General features: G+C 47.1%; 1 protein-coding gene across 1 annotated transcript in view; it reads left to right on the top strand.

The window, feature by feature from the left end:
- LOC107123028 (radial spoke head 10 homolog B-like) overlaps positions 1 to 17381 on the top strand; it is a 42532-nt gene that overhangs the window by 1955 nt on the left and 23196 nt on the right. Inside the window, exons 3-13 of the mRNA XM_015426185.1 lie at positions 60 to 128; positions 671 to 844; positions 1000 to 1085; positions 1989 to 2109; positions 2949 to 3125; positions 3658 to 3799; positions 7393 to 7514; positions 9759 to 9948; positions 12295 to 12403; positions 16573 to 16652; positions 16765 to 16913. Of these exons, the coding sequence (XP_015281671.1) occupies positions 60 to 128; positions 671 to 844; positions 1000 to 1085; positions 1989 to 2109; positions 2949 to 3125; positions 3658 to 3799; positions 7393 to 7514; positions 9759 to 9948; positions 12295 to 12403; positions 16573 to 16652; positions 16765 to 16913 (1419 nt within the window). The remainder of the gene's footprint in view (positions 1 to 59; positions 129 to 670; positions 845 to 999; positions 1086 to 1988; positions 2110 to 2948; positions 3126 to 3657; positions 3800 to 7392; positions 7515 to 9758; positions 9949 to 12294; positions 12404 to 16572; positions 16653 to 16764; positions 16914 to 17381) is intronic.

Genomic DNA, 17381 nt, shown 5'->3' with positions numbered 1-17381 from the left:
GTGTCCAAAATGCAGAACAGAAACAAAAAAACCCACTGAGCTTGTTTTCCATTTTGTAGGGCATGTTTTCAGAAGGCCTCATGCATGGACGAGGAACTTATACGTGGGCTGATGGTGTGAAGTACGAGGTAAGGAGCCTGCATGACGTAGAGCTTTGTTACAGCTGATCGTTCTAAAGGCCAAAGTCAGGAAACCTCTTACCTGAGCACGATGGGCTCTCTGGTTCAACATGGATGTGTTGCTGGGAGTTCAACGATCAAAACCCCCAAGCTATTCTTCTCCTGAAACAGCAGTCATAGGAGGCTCCGATCAGTACTGTGACACAGGGGATGGAGAGGCGTGGTTTATGTCTTTACCCCAATGGGAGTTCACATAGTAGTGAGGGGGACCAAAGAGAATGCGTGAGCCTACAGTGCCTTCTCAGTCCTTTATCCAATGAGGACAGTTTAGACTTCCAGGCATTGGGGTTTGTCCAGATTGTCTGGATTTTGAGTAATTTTCATCACCACTGTGATATCCTGGAAGGCAATATTTGGTGAGCATTGTTGAGATTTTCAAGTCGATTGTCCACCCAGAAAGGGCCTTCCATCTGTTATCTTTTTCTAGGCAAAACAGTACAGTCCTTTTTGTTTGAGCTGTCAGTCTGTATTTGGTGCATTCATCCCTTCAGGGAAACTTTGTGAAGAACGTGCAGATGCATCATGGCAGTTACACTTGGCCCGACGGCAGTGTCTACGAAGGCGAGGTGAAGAACGGCATCAGGCATGGCTTTGGCATGTTTAGGTCGGGCGTCTGCCCCGTTTCGTATGTCGGCCACTGGTTTGAAGGCAAAAGACATGGCAAGGTAACAAAACCGTGCTGGGAGAAGCATCGAGATTATCGGGATGAAACACGTAAGGGCCAGGAATGGTGACCGCCCATTCAGCACGCGTGAAATGATTAAAAGTGTCAGTGCCTCAGCATTGGTTTGTTAAAGTGTTCATGCAATTTACTTTTTAGGGCACCATTTATTACAACCGGGAGGGCTCTTCCTGGTATGAAGGTGACTTTGTAAACAATATCAAAAGTGGATGGGGGATTAGATGGTAAGTGTCGTCCCCCCCCCAGCCCTCCTTTTTTGGTTGCATTTTTGCATTCGTAACTGTAAGAAACTAATATCTTCGGATTATTAGTATGTCAACATTCCACCCTTCCTCCATGTAGCATAGATTCAAACCCCCCCCCCCCATTTCTCAGAACAGATTGGTTAGATTGAGGAAGAATGACAGGGCTGTGGTGAGCTTCACATCAGCCTAGACCTCAGTTCACATCAAGCGTGCCAGCCGCTACATCTTAAGGGCAGGGGTCCCCAACACCTTTCAGCCTGTGGCTGACCTGTAAAATTCTGACACAGTGTGGTGGGCGCAACCTCAAAATGGCTGCCAAAAGAGGCAGAAGTGTCAGGAAGTGAGGTTTATGCATAACTCTAATAGGAACTCCAGCATTTTAGGCAGAAGCCCCTTTTGCTTAATTGAAAAGAGATTAAAACACCCCTGTATAAAACTGCTGTTGGTCTATTTAAAACCCATCTTGCTTGATAGTGTTAATACCAACCTAACTATGGCACAGTTGGCTTGCTTTTAAAAAAATATTTTTTATTTCAGTTTTTAAAAAAGAGTATGGGGGAAAGGGTATGGGGGGGGGAAGGAATAAGGGTGAGGCACTTTTTTTACCAATATTGAAGACGATATTTAAAAATGAACTAATAAATCTAAGTAAATCATTATAATATTATAACATTACCAATAACACTATTTCCCTATAATGTGCTCTCACAATTTCCAATCTAAAAATAGAAATTATAAGGAAGAATATATTTTAAAAATTCCCACAGTATTTTATGTAAATTTGAAATAATCACATAGCCATTTAAAATAATTTGTAGCAATGGGGAAATAACAAGATTCCATTTCACAGTTGGCTTTCTTGTTGATTTGTTCCCCTAATAGCTATAAGTCTAGCAATATCTACGAAGGCCAGTGGGAGAGAGACGTGCGCCACGGCGAAGGTCGGATGCGGTGGTTGACAACAAACCAGGAATATACAGGACAGTGGGTGAACGGAATACAGGTAGGGCTCGAACTTTGAAACAGCTTAGTACATGCCCAGAACTTGTATCTCCTTTGGGGAGGGGCTGAGACTTTAATGAATCATGGCCATATCATCCCCCCTCCAATATATCTTTCTAGAAACAGTAGCAAAGGGGACCATCCCAAAAAGTTGGGTGAGTCAGACCTCCTCTGCCCCCTCTATAATTTGAGTGGTGCATTTTACATCCCACCTCTCCAACCATTCTAGGTGGCTTACAAACAAAATTCTGAATGAAAAGAAAGGAAATCATGAGAAGACACTATAGGCATACAAAATAGCAAAAAGCTGTATTTCTATGAAATAGATGGAGTTGGGAGAGGTATGCTAGTCTTACAAACCCTGACAAAAGCCTGCTGATTTCAGACTTGGAAATGTATTTTATTCCCTGTCAAGGTCACTTTGGCCTTAGAGAAACAGCACCTGCTGGTTGTCTCTGATGGTTTAATTTTTCCAGCCCAAAGTGCCAGTGGAAAAGGGAGGAGGTAGTACCTGGCAGACGAGGTTCAATATCTCACCTATTAAGAGGAGCTGAAGAGGACTACCTTCTTGCGCATCAGGTTTCACAGAGACAAGGAATGTTCCAAACTAGCACATCCTAAAGTATGTTTTCATTCAACAAAGGTCCTATGGCGGACAGGGCTGTTTTTACTTCACCCAGAGATGTCTTTTCAACAAAGTCTTAAAATGTTTGCAAACCACACGGTGAATTTTGATGCTGTTCATCAAATCAAATTTATCGTTACGGCCAATTGACCAGCTGTTCATCTAATTAGAGCATGCTGAAAAGGTCTCCCAATATCTTAAAATATCTTTTTCAGCATGGGTACGGCACTCACACTTGGTATCTGAAGAGAATACCTGGTTCACAGTATCCCTTGAGGAATGAATATGTCGGGAACTTTGTCAACGGGGATCGCCACGGCCGTGGGAAGTTCTTCTTTGCCAGCGGAGCCATGTACGACGGAGAGTGGGTTTTCAATAAAAAGCACAGCATGGTAAGAAACAATGCTCCCTCTAAGCTGTGGAGTGTTGTGAGCAAAAATTCTACTTTGTGAGCTGCTGGCATTAAAGTTGTGAGCAAGCAATTTGGCTACTGCATAAATTAGTTTGCTCTAGAGCCATCCTTCCTGAGCTAAGACAAAAATGTGTGAGCCGGAAGCTAAAGAACTGTGAGCTAGTTCACCCTGACTCAGCTTAGAGGGAACACTGGTAAGAAAGCTGTCGACTTGTCCACGGTTGGAATAGCTGTTTTCAAGTCTGAGGGAGGGAAGGCAGAGCTCTTTTAGTGTTTTCCTTATCTCTGGCTTTCCATTTCTGTGGATGGCTGAACTCTTTTAGGTATACTGGAACCCTTGAAAACTGGATACTTTCCTAATTTAATTGCTTATTATGTATATTGTTAATACAGAATGTGAATGATGCAATAGTAACAGCATCTTGCTTCATTGTGCTACACAAATAGGGGCTGTCTGTAAATCAGGCTGTAGGTTTGATCCACTTTTTGCTTTCCCCCCCCCCCCCTTCCAGGGCAAGCTTGTGTTCAAGAATGGCCGTGTGTATGAAGGTGAATTTATAGACGATCATATAGCGGAGTACCCAGCTTTTCAGCTGGATGACATGGACATGCAGAACCTGAGTGGCATCTGCACTCCAAGTCCCTTTGGCACCGGTGAGTGGATTGACTTGCAACAGGAGGGTAAAAATAAGCATATACTAACCCAGTAATTTATAGAGGAACTTGTTTGTCCATGATTTATTTGTGAAACACATATGGTAATAATAAGTGAGCATCAGCAAAGTCAGGCATAGTGAACTTCACCCATGGTACGAATTGTGGCTCAGTGGCAGAGCTTCTGCTTGGCGTGCAGAAGGCCCCAGGTTTTGGGTATCTAACTACTGCGAAATGGTTCCCAGTTCTGAATTTCGTAGAGTCAGAAGAATTCATTTCCCCCTCATGGAAAAGTTATATCAAATGGATTTAATTAACATAGAAAGACTACTCTTATGGTATTGCTGCACCTGCGTTAGTATTATATATCACATCTAGGGTTGCCAAGGTGGGGGACTCCCAGCTTGGTCCTGGAGTGCGCACGTGCGCACTGCAACCACGTCGCCCGGCGTGGTCGCATCACTTCCGGGTGACGTGCACGTCACGTACTTTGGGGGTGGGGTTCCCCCCGGGGCCCGATCCACCGGTGGTGGGGAACGGGCCTCTGGGGCGGTGGTTTCCCCGCCCCCCAGGGGGACTTGGCAAGCCTAATCACATCTCAATTATTTTTACTTTACAATCAGCACAATTATGTTTAAGCACTTGGCCTGCGTTTAACTTCTGTACCAAAGAACATATTCTTTAATTAACCTCCCAAAAGAGAGGTCAGGAAGTCAACTGGATGTGTTGGTCGGTATTATATCTACTCCTGAAATTACAAAGTTTGCACAGATTAGTACATTATGTGATATCAGTTTCTTGTACTATGATTACACATTTTATATTTCTGTATTCGCTGGAAAAATTCTTCCCACTACATGTTGTTATCTTTGTACATGTGTTTGTTATTATTGTATGTTCTCTAAATATTTCAATAAAATGTTAATTACAAAAAAAAGAAGGCCCCAGGTTCCATCCCTGCCATCTCCCAATTGAAAGGACCAGGCAGCTGATGATGTGAACGGCCTCAGGCCGAGATTTTGGAGGGCAGCTGCCAGTCAGAGCAGGCAAGACTGACTTCAGCAGTCCGATCCAGGAGAAGGCCGTTCCATGTGTTCGTGTGAACTCAGCAGCACAAGCAGTCTTATTCCCGGGCGTGCGTGTGAGTCTTCTCCATGCAGGGCGTAAAGTAATCTGTCACATTCATTGTCAAAAGATCTGAAGGTGGCCATTGGCTGAGATGGGTTTTAAAGGGGACTGGGCAATTCATGAAAGAATTATGTTAGCTGCCTTAAATGGCAGAACCATATTCAGAGTGAGTGTACCAGCTGTAGGGGAGGGAGGAGCCATTATCTTCCTCCTGAGTGGGGGGGGGGGCGCTTCCTGGAGGCATCTGTTTGGCCACTGTGGGAAATAGCATGATGGACTAGATGGATCTTTGGTTAAATGCCCTCAGTTTTGTCCCTCCAACCTTTCTTGTGTATATGTGTGAGGAAGGCAGACTATACATGAAGTGAAAAAATAAATAGCCTGCAAGGTACCATACAAATATCAAAATAGATACATTAATTTATTATTATTTATTTATTAAATTTGATTTTAAACCACCCTCCCCTGGAGAAACCAGGCTCAGGGCGATGTATAACTTAGTATCATATAAACAGAATTAAAAACAAATGAAAACCCATAAAACACAGCAGTAACCAAAAGGTGGTGTTAACATTTTTTCCTAATGGTGCCACCGGCCTCACGGGGGCAAGGGGTGAGAATGCCAGACCGATGGAGCCCATCACTGCCCTCAGTCAAATGCCTGGCAGAACATCTCTCTGCCTTACAGGCCCTGTGGAACTGCATCAGGTTCCGCAGGGCATGGATGTTATTCGGCAGAGAGTTCCACCCGGTTGGAGCCGGGGCGGAAAACACCCTGGCTCTGATTGAGGACAGCTGGATATCTCTCGGGCCTGTAAGGCATTGTTTAGGCATTTATACATATAGCTTCTTTTGTCAGAACTGAGGTGCAAAGGCGGGAAAGGTGCATATAGTTACAATCACACATTCCACACGGGGGGAGCGGTGGCACAGGGGATTTATCCTCTGGTTACAAGTAACATCTGAGCTGAACAGAACTGCTGTCAGTTCTAGCCCCGCGCTGGTGTGAGCTACCAGCCTTGTCCCCAGCTCGCCGTCCACCCAGCGGTTCGAAAGCTTTGGCGAGTAGATAAAATGGGTACCACTCCTTAGAGAGGGTGGGCACACCAAACACCCCCCCCCGTGGGGGAGGTGTTAGCCAGCGAACGGAAGGTTCGGCTCGCAAGATCGAAAGCCTAGAAGATCTCTTCGGCATGAAGAAGCCTATAGTGGGCCGTTCCGGCCTGGCGGTGGCAGTATGGAGCTGCGAGCCGAAGAGTCCTGGAGAGGAAGAGCTGACGTCATCCAGCCAAGCCAAGCCGAGTGGGAAAAATGCCGTCCGGATCACGTCTGAGTTGCAACTGAACAAATCCCTGTCAGCTGCAAAACGTGTGCTATGTAAAGATTATATGTGTTGTCCTCCCTTACCCCTATAAAGCATTGTTAGTCCCTTGTGAAATGAGTAACTGTAAATCGCTCGGAGCCAGCAGCTCTGCAAGGATTGAAAGATTATTTATTATTTATTTATTCATACACGTCAGCAATCTACTCGGACCATAGGATTAAGGGCCCTCCTCTAGCTAATCAAAGATGTTTCTCCAAGGACATCTTCCTGTGTGAAACAATGTATTTTTGGGGCTCCATAGAAGGGTTACAACTGTAAGCGTCTACTCCTATGGACACATTCTCATGCATACTCTCACTCCCCTCCCCTTAGGAATGTGGTGGCAGGCGAGGGTAAAGATAGACTTACTAGAATACACTCTAAGGGGGAAAAACATTAAAGCAGGGGAAAATACATCAGGGAGTTTTGAATGGCAATAAAACAACCCGAGCCTGACACAGAGACAGCACCACCACCTGATCTCTAATGAGATGGGACTCCCAGAAAATGGTCTTTGATGAAGATCTTGGTTCCTGATCATATTGAAACGGAAGGATACCATTTGGAGACTGCTCAATCCCAAACCATTCAGGGCTTCATACCAGGGTTTTCACCGGTGCCCAGAAAACGCTCTTGGCAAACTGTGAAAATGTTTCAATAGTGGCATGATATGGTGCTTCCCAGTCAGCATACTGGCGGGTCTCTTCTGTACCAGTTTGTGGGCAGAGGCAGTCCCAGGTACACAGCACTGTGGGAATCAAGCTTGGTGGCGGCTAAGGCACGGGTAACTGCCAGGGCTTTTTTTCTGGGGGAACATGCCGGAATGGAGTTCCAGAACCTCTTCAACATAATTCTTTAAAAAATGTTTAAAAGTTTATGAGTTTTCAGTATAAAAAGTAAAAAAAAAAGCCCTGGGTAACTCTAGTCAGATCACCTCTTCCCAGAAGAGAGTATAGTAGTTGACTTTCCAAATGTGCCACTGAAAGGTAGTTCTTACATGATTCCATCGTCTGTTTTTTTCCCTTTGGAAAACGAGGAATAAATAAATTGGGCTTTTTGTCTCTCCCCCCCCCCCCCCCCCCCCCCCCCCCCCGTTATGAAGAAAGTATCAAAGTGGTCAACGGCCCAGGAAGTTTGCCTGTGTTGGGCTCAACCATTGAAATAGACATATCGACCTTGTTGGCTATATTTCCCGAAAAAGACAGGGAGGAGGAAATCAAACAGGTAAATTGCTTGCATGTTGCTATTTAAAAAAAATAAAAAAATCCTGGTACTAAATAGGGAGGGAGGGGGGGAAAAGAGTGTACAACAAGGATGTTAAAAGTAGAGGGAAAAACTGGGTAACTTTTTTCAAATACTGGAAAAGTTGTACTGAAGTCCATAGAGACCAATTTTCCTTCTGTCTCTTTGGAAAGCAAATCAAGAGTCCACTTTATTTCTTTGTTGCATGTATACCCCACCTTTCTCCCCTACATGGAGCCAGAGCAGCTTACATCATTCTGCTCTCCTCCGTTTTATCCTCACAACAACCCTGTGAGGTATGTTAGGTTTGAGAGTGTGTGACTGGCCTAAGGTCACCCAGCTAGCTTCCATGGCAGAGTGGAGGTTCGAACCTGGATCTCCCAGATTCCAGTCTGACACTCTAACCACTACACCACACTGTCAGTCTAGGATAGTCTCCCCCCCTTTCCAAACAGTTGGCCACTAGGACAGGTTGCAGAAGTAAGTAAGATGGAACTGAGTGTGTGTGCGTGTGTGTGTTTGAAAGAGAAGCTCCAGTTCAACCAGTCCCATCTCAGGAGGATCATAGTTTGTGCCTCTCTCACAGAGCAAACGGCGGGCCTCAGAGGCATTAATTTCTGCCTCTTGCCACAGAACAGCTATAAGGGACTGACTGTCTGCACTGAGTGAATGAGAGCCTTTCAGATGTTCAAAGAGGCATACTTCTTCCCTTAGGTGGGTAGATTTTCTCAGAAGTGCTCTAGGCGTATTCAGCTTTCACATGTGTTAAGTCCCCACCCTGGCTGACCTTTCATCAGGTGCATGTTGTCTTCAGTAGCCTTCATGTCAGCACCAGGATGCACTGAGCAGATGCGCCCAGCCTATTTCTATCAAGAAATGGGAATCAGAAACCCACAAGCCCCCCATTTCTGCCATAGAACAGGCACTTGACCCTCTCTGGCCCCATTATTGAATATTAATTCATTTTCTTACATATTTTGCAACTCCCATCCTTAACACACCCTGCACAGATACCACAGAGTATATTTGGTAAAGTATATAAAGGATGCCCTGACCTAGATAGTCCAGGCTAGCCCGATCTGGTCAGATCATGAAAGCTAAGCAGGGTTGGCCCTGGTTAGGATTTGGATGGGAGACCCCCAAGGAAGTTGGGGTTTGCTATGCAGAGGCAGGCAGTGGCAAACCACCTCAGTTAGTCTTTTGCCTTGAAAACCCTATGGGGTCACCATAACTTGATTGTGAATTGATGGCAAAAAAAGAAAAGGATTTCTGATTTATAGGTCACCTACTTTGCACTGTTCGTGGCTGCGTCTCAGAGCTTAAAGCGGATAATGCAGTAGCAAGATCCAGAACAGTGAATTCAACCTGGGAATCAGTGTTCCCTCTAAGCCGAGTTAGTGTGAGCTAACTTGTAGTTTTTTCAGCTCTGGTTCACACATTTTTGTCTTAGCTCAGGAAGGATGGCTCCAGAGCAAACTAATGTATGCTGTAGCCAAATTACTCGCTCACAACTTGAATGCCAGTAGCTCACAAAGTGGAATTTTTGCTCACAAGACTCCACAGCTTAGAGGGAGCATTGCGGGATCCCTGTTATCTGTTGCTGAACTGAACCGAAGGAAGGAACTTAAAAGCTACAGCTAGAAAAGCTGTGTTTTAATGCACCACTTGATGCACAATGGGCAGAGATACTGCTCCATTTATCAACCAAGAGCAGACAAACAGTCTCCTAATATTTACCAGATTTGGGCAAACTGGGGGCTTTATAGTACTTGCTGATCCCAGGGGCCGGAGTGCCAAGCGACCCTATTCCTTTTTGCACTTGAAGAGCAGCCACAATTCCTGGGCATTTTTCTAGGCTCGGACAGCCCAGAATGTTAAGAAGAAGAGATTGGATTTATACCCCGCCCTTCACTACCCAAAGGTGTCTCAGAGCGGCTTACAAACTCCTTTCCCTTCCCCTCCCCACAACAGACACCCTGGGAGGTGGGTGGGGCTGAGAGAACTCTGACACAAACTGCTCTTTGTCAAGGACAGCTGTGCCAGCAGGTGCAAGTGGAGGAGTGGGGAATCAAACCCGGTTCTCCCAGATTAGAGTCCGCACACTTAACCACTGCACCAAACTGGCTCTCCCCTGTGATGTTCCCACTTCAGGTCCCCAAATCCCCTCTGCTTGACTGATGAGTGATGGCGACTGTCTGAGGTGATTTTATTTGCTGCTTTCTGCAGACGGAGTTTGCCGTGCTGAGGTATATCTCGGAACTGAGGAAAATCTACACCTTTTACAGCAGCTTAGGGCATGACCGCTCTCTTGACAACACCTTCCTGATGACCAAGCTTCAGTTCTGGCGGTTCTTAAAGGACTGCCGCTTCCATCACTGCAACGTGACCCTTGCTGACATGGATCGGATCCTGAACGGTTTGTAGTCCCCGTGCATGGGTTGTCTGCCCACTCTTACAATGGTTGTGACTGAGTGACAAAGCCATAAACACAACTGAGGGCCTGAGGTGCAGTTTGTTGGGTTCGGAATATTTCTGTTGAGCGTGAGGGGTGTGAAGATCCAAAGTACTTGGGCAAACTTGGGATGGTGGGTGGGGATGTTTCTGTAGACTTCCAAGTCTTCTGTATTTAACCATTCATGGCTGCAGGGAAAGGAGCTGGGGATCTGGGACCTGAATGAGTGATTTTTTATTTTTTTCCCTGTTGGACACATTTGATGTCTTCCCAAATTAGCTCACAAATCACTCAGTAAGCTCGCAGTGCCCAGCTGCGTCTTCTGCGGCCCTGTCTCCAGATAGCAGCCTGAATAGCCCCCTCTCGCCTGATCTCTCCAGAGCCTGGAAGGTGAGCAAGGGCCTCCCTGTTAAGAGTTGGATGGGAAAGCACTGAGCCAGTCAGGGGCTGCTCTGCAGAGGAAAGCAGTGGCAAAACCCTCTCTGTTCATCTCTCGCCTTGATAACCCCATGAGGCGGAACTTCACGGGGCTGCGATGAATCGGTCACAATTTTATTTTATTTATTCATTATTGCATTTCTATCCTGCCCGCCCTGCGATCGGGCTCAGGGCGGCCCACGAACAAGGGCAACATGTGCCAGTATAAAACATTAAAAACAAAATAAAACAAGTATATTTAACAGTAATAAAGTGCTCAGTGATCGGATCAAGATGGTGACCTATAGATGTTAATCCAAAAGCCCGCTTCAGTGTTACCGACCCATTGCAATACTGTGACTAGATCTTTCTAATGGGCCATCCCATTACCCGTTATTGCCATGAGATAGTTGGTGGTGGTGGGAGTGGCGGCTCCTAATTGAAAGCCTGGCGGAAGAGCTCCGTCTTGCAGGCCCTGCAGAACTGTGAGAGGTCTCGCAGGGCCCTGATCTCCTCCAGGAGCTCATTCCACCAGGTAGGAGCCGCCACTGAGAAGGCCTTGGCCCTGGTTGCCACAAGCCTGGCCTCCTTAGGACCTGGGAACACTAATCGATGTTGGGCCCCGGACTGTAGTGCTCTCTGGGGTATGTATGGGGAAAGGCGGTCCCTCAGGTATGTCGGACCCTGGCCATATAGGGCTTTAAAGGTAAGTACCAGCATACTAGAGCACATTTATGTTGTCTGATCCTCAACACTGAGGGCCAAACCAGAAGTGACCTGGGGAATTCATGATTAGGGTCTCCTGTAATGCTCCCTCTCCTGCAATGCTACACCAAATGCCAGTTTAGTGTAGTGGTTGGTTAAGTGTGCAGACTGTAATCTGGGAGAACCGGGTTTGATTCCCCACTCCTCCGCTTGCAGTTGCTGGATGAACCTTGGACAAGCCATAGTTCTGGCAGAGCTGTCCTTGAAAGGGCAGTTCTGGAAAGAGCTCTCTCAGCCCTGCCTACCTCACAGGGTATCTGTTGCGAGGAGGGGAAGGGAAAGGAGTTTGTAAGCCGCTCTGGGACTCCGAATGAAGGGCGGGGTATAAATCCAATCTCCTCTTCTTCTCTAAGATGTGTGGAGTCTTGTGTGCAAAAATTCTGCTTTATGAGCTACTGGCATTAAAGTTGTGTGCGAGCGATTTGGCTACAGCATAAATTAGTTTGCTCTGTCGCCATCCTTCCTGAGCTAAAACAAACATGTGTGAGCCGGAGGCTAAAAAACGGTGAGCCAGCTCACACTACCTCAGCTTAGAGGAGCACTGGTCTCCTGTATCTTTTTCTTGTTTTAAGATTAAAAGCTTCCATCTAGGAGGGCAGTTTGAATCCAGGCTGCTGTTTGTGGTGGAGGAGGCCACAGAAATGCTGCCTGAATATCACTGTCCCAGCTCTATTCTTTTAAATAAATGATGTACGGCAGCTTAAGTGTACAGGGTGCATTGCAACATTGCTCTCGTAATGATATATATTTTTGTTCAGTATTTGTTAATTATTGCTTTTCCATAAAAGAGCCAGTTTGGTGTAGTCGCTCAGTGTGCGGACTCTAATGGGCTTATAATGCCATAGAGTCCACCTTCTAAAGCGGCTGTTTTCTCTGGGTGAACTTATCTCTGTCACCTGGAGACCAGCTGTCATCCCAGGATATCTCCGGCCACCTCCTGGAGGTTGGCAACCCTACTGGTTAATGTGGCAGGGTTGAGCATTTAGTACACACATCTGGATGACAGGGATATTCACTGTGTGTGGTGCATGACTTGAGGGTTTCTTTCGGTCATCTCTCAACCGTGTGTACCCTATCTGATTTATACCATTTGCCTCCTTTCTTTTTGGTCCTTGTTTGCGTTTGCAGATAAAATGTCTCTTGAAGAGATTCACTCCCCTTATGAGACGCTGCTGCTTCGAATGTTTCTGACCTACCTGATCTATTTGTCGTTCCACATCTATTACAGAGAGTTTGGGTGAGTGGGGCTGTTTGCTCAGCGGAGGGTCTGGTGTCGTATGGGGGCTTTGGAGGGCCGGCCGGGGAGAGGTGCTGTCGAAGTATTAGAGCTCCCTGATTTTGAGCACAGAACCACTGAGTGACTCATAATGCCCGACTTTAATGCAGTCTAGGCATTTCAGCCTTGAGTTCTTCTCTGGCTCGGAGTGTATCGCCAAAATGGAGACACCTCCCCCCATACCTTTCTTTCCTCCTCCTTTCCTCTGGCTGCCTTACCCAGAATGAGACTGTTGGCCTATCAAAGTCAGTCGTGTCTGCTCTGACTGGGACCATTTCTGCAGTTGTGACATTTTTAAACCTGCACATTATGTGAAAATTTCCACAGTAGATTTTTCCTCACCAGGTGCTGCAGACCCAAAGTTTTCTCCTCCTTACCCCGCATTTTCGGAACTCGCTAACACTGGGGCTTCCAAAAAAGCGGGGTAAAAAGGAGAAAACTTCTGTGCCTGGTGAGGAAAAATCTACTGCGGAAAGTTTCACATAATGCGCAGTTTTAAAAACGTCAGTGCGGGGAATTTCAGTACTCTGGAATTGGTGTGGCAGCGCCTTTCCAGGATCTCAGGTGGAGGTCTTCCTCATCCTCTGAGACCTGGTTCTTTTAGCTGGAAGGGCCAGGGATTGAACCTGGGATCTTCTGTATACAAAGCAGAAGCTCTGTCACTGAGCAGTGGCCCCTTTGGGAGCAATGTCCCCTCTAAGCTGAGTTAGTGTGAGCTAGCTCACCGTTTTTTAGCCTCTGGCTCACCCATTTTTGTCTGGAGCCCTCAGGCAGGAGGGCTCTAGAGCAAACTAATTTATGCAGCTGCCAAATCACTCGCTCACAACTTTAATGCCAGCAGCTCACAAAGTAGAATTTTTGCTCACAACACAGCTTAGAGGGAACATTGCCTGGGAGCTGTTCCTGTGGCAAGCCACAGCAGCCTGGCAATAGCAGGAGGAGGGAAGACTCTCTCTCATTCTCCACTTAAGCGCCTTTAGCGCTGTGTCAGAAGCATCAGAGGTGCTCCGTGCACCCGGCTAAATGCCGTTCCCCTTAAGGGTGCCAGACGATGGCCAGGACACATCTGGTGCCCGTGATGCTGATGAAAGGGGCGTTTCACAAGGAACTCATCTCAGTTCTTCTGGCTGCTGCCCATTTTAACAATCACCACAGTATGGAAATCCTCAACACCTCTAACATTGAATGGCTGGTATGGCAAGATATGGGACGAGTTTGTAATGTCCAGAATCACTGACCCTTTACACCAAGCACAAACTGGCTCCCACAAAGTCTATTCTAAGTTGGTTCTCACCTGGGCCCCCGTTCTGCAATTTATGCAAGATCAAGATCTTTGACATGGTCTCTGTGCTTCACACCCATGGGATACAGTGCACCTGTGCTGGATCGATCGGTATTGTAGCAAGCTCTAAATGGATTTTCGCGCCCAAACCTCAGGCATGCGCAGGAACCCCACCTCGCATGCCCAGAGGGGTGGGCACGGACATCCCGCCAGTTACTTTCTTTCCGCCGCGCTGGAAGCACCTTCCTTTCGTCGGTCAGATTGGTGGCTATTTTTCCTCAGAGGCTCTTTGGATTTTTCTTCAGCGAGGTGAGTTGGAGAAATACTGGCTTTCAGACACGACACTCCTTACTTCTCATTTTTGCCAGACGGCGTCCACCTCGTACCTGACATCTCATTCCTGCCAAAGGTAGTATCAGAATTTCACCTACAGGCAGAGGTCTTCCTCCCGGATTTCTTCCCAGCTCCGGCATCCCCAGAGGAGAGGCTGTTACACACCTTGGATACAAAGCATGCACTTCTGTTCTACCTAAACAGAACCCGTCCAACGAGACGTGACTGTCAACTGTTCGTTTCGTATGCCCCAGCAAAGCTGGGAACTTGCATCACGGCTCAGCATTTGTCAAGGTGGATTGTAGGTCTCATCGCCTCTGCTACCTTATCGCCAAGGAGTCATTGCCTGGCCCTGTCAGGGCTCATTCAACCCGAGCTGTTGCAGCCTCAACTGCCTTCCTCCAGGGAGTTTCCTTAATGGACATTTGCAGTGCCGCTACGTGGGCTACGCCTAACACGTTCATAAGGCACTACGCCCTAGATGTCTGGAAGAACTCTCGTACCAACATGGGACGTCACATCTTATCTTCAGCTTCGCAGTAATGACCTGCCAGCACCCTCCTCCAGATAGGTCACTGCTCGCTAATCTCCCATGGGTGTGAAGCAGAGACCACGTCGAAGATAAACAGGTTGCTTACCTGTAACTGATGATCTTCGAGTGGTCATCTGTGCATTCACACCACCCGCCCTCCTTCCCCGCTGCTGTCAGCTTCTACATTTTTCTTAGGGGTTGATTCGTGGCAGTTTGACGGAACTGGTGGGATGTCCGCGCCCACCCCTCTGGGCATGCGTGGTGGGGTTCCTGCGCATGCCTGAGGTTTGGGCGTGAAAATCCATTAAGAGCTTGCTACAATACCAATCGATCCAGCGCAGGCGCACTGTATCCCATGGGTGTGAATGCACAGATGACCACTCGAAGATCATCAGTTACAGGTAAGCAACCTGTTTATCTCCTTCCCTCTAATGTCAGCTACCACACTTGGCTCTGTTTATAAGGCATCCTATGCCCTTGCCTCCTGTTGAGACCTCTCAAGGCTGGCAGCGTTCCTTTTTTCACCATCAGTTCTACTCCCTTTTACAGAATATAGAATTTTTTCCCCCTTTTATACGATACCCACCCTACTTAGGATATTTGTTCGGATTTCTTATGGGATAATGCCAGGCGTAAGCTGATACCTCTTCCCACACGAATTATACTTATTGGATTTTGCACGGTAGTTAATAGTTCTAGAATGTTCTGTGTGCAGGTCTCATTACTTGTAACCAGGGGTCTTGTTGTAGAAAAAGAGCTGCCGGAGCTCATTAGCATAACTCATTAGCATAACTTATTTGCATATGCCACGCCCCCTGACATCACCGGAAGTGACAGAAGGCCACACCCCCTGACATCACCGGAAGTGTGTCAGAAGGCCCGGCTACTTACCCTCCTGCTTCATCCTCATTCCCAAACGGAATGAGGATCGAAGCAGAGGGCGGGGTAAAGAAGGGGGCGGGGCTTCACCACGTGACCGCCCCGCCCCCTAGAGGTTCTCTTCCGGAGCTCCGTACCTGAGAGCCCCCCCCCGACTAGAGCCCTGCTTGTAACTCATTGCTTTGAGACTGTGCTCGGCTTTGATGTCTTCAGTTTACTCCGTACCGTAAACCTGAATTCAAAGAATGATTTGATTGATTGATTGATTGATTGATTCAATTTCTTCCCCGCCTTTCCAGCCAAGGCCGGAAGTTTGAAAATTGAAGGGGAAGAAAATGAAAAGGGCATTTGAGGACCTGATGGGGAAGCGGGGGGGGGGAATCCTGGGGATTTAAAATATCTATGGTGGTTTAAAACCCCTCCTAAAACAGAGAAGCAGCTTTTAAAAAAATGCCAGCCTGGATCCCTGAGATCCCAGGAGGCATTAGGAGGTTGCTTAGCAACCGTACACACACGAAGCATCTTTCAAAAAAAAAAAGGCCATTGTGGGAGGGGGAAGAGATAGCGAAGGCAAAAGACAGGGGAAGCGGGAGCCCCTGAACATCTTTCTTTCTAGTACATCTTTAGGCAGCCTAGGTAACCTGGCCCTCCCTGGCAAACCTTGTGGGAGAGGTACTCTGTGTGTCTGCACAGGACACCTATGGGGGAGCCTTGTACCCATCTCCAGTTTGGTGTAGTGGTTAGGAGTCTCATCTGGGAGAACCGGGTTTGAGTCCCCACTCCTCCACACGCAGCTGCTGGGGTGACCTTGGCTCAGTCACGAGTTCTTTCAGAGCTGTTCTCTCCAAGGCCGCTCTGAGTGAAGGGTGGGGTATAAATCCAATCTCTTTTTCTTCTCCCTGACCATGGGTCCTCGCACCAACCAAGGCACCCATTGTGCTGTCAAAAAGATGAGTGCGTCCCTAGTTTTGTTGATACAGATCACGCAGCTTATCCACACGAATGAAATATGAATTCCCCCAAACTTTGGAGACTCACCAGTTATCAGGATTCCCAAGAGTATGAAGCAGCTATTGTACATTTTCTCTCTTGTTTTTTCCCCAGTGACACAAGCCCCCGTCTATTCAAGTGCTTCTCCAAAATGATGACGAAGAACATCCTTCCCAATGCTTGTCAGATCAAAGGTAGGATGTGTCCGCCTCCCCTCTCCACCCCTGCATGCTTATCTCAGATTTCTCAAGTGGTTACACAAACTTTAAAAAAACCCTTCTACTTTTTCGCTACTCTTCTCTACAGGCGTTTTGTTCAGCAACCGGCAAGAAACGGTCTGTGCTGTCAATTACATCGACAAGTGCTGGGTGATTTACAAAGCTTTCTGCAGACCAAGGCCCTTAGGCCCTTACGAGCCTACTATGAAAATGAGGCATTTCGTCTGGATGCTGAAAGTAATTGTTGGGGCGAGTTTATTTCTGGGATATGAGTGAGGTTTTTACCCTCCCTTGGGAGCTGGGTGGAAAGTTCACATAGCGAGAAGAAGAGATTGGATTTATATCCTGCCCTTCACTACTCGAAGGAGTCTCAGAGCGGCTTACAAACTCCCTCCCCTCCCCGCAACAGGCACCCTGTGAGGTAGGTGGGGCTGAGAGAGCTCTGACAGAAATTGCTCTTTTTCAAGAACAGCTGTGCCAGAACTATGGCTTGCCCAAGGTCATCCAGCCAGGTGCAAGTGGAGGAGTGGGGAATCAAACCCAGTTCTCCCAGATTAGAGTCCACGCACTTAACCACTACACCAAACTGGCTTCTCTACCCTCCAGTGAGAGGCTGGCTGTGGAATATTGCATAATTTTTTTAGTAAAACATTTCTGTCCCACCATATCTCCTTGAGAGTCAAGGTGAACAATGCAGCAACTGCA

This window comes from Gekko japonicus, unplaced genomic scaffold (genome assembly GCF_001447785.1).
Source record: "Gekko japonicus isolate JY-2015 unplaced genomic scaffold, Gekko_japonicus_V1.1 scaffold384, whole genome shotgun sequence".
Taxonomy (NCBI): domain Eukaryota; kingdom Metazoa; phylum Chordata; class Lepidosauria; order Squamata; family Gekkonidae; genus Gekko; species Gekko japonicus.
The sequence above is the reverse complement of the archived record's forward strand: the minus strand, read 5'-3'. Positions and strand labels throughout refer to the sequence as shown.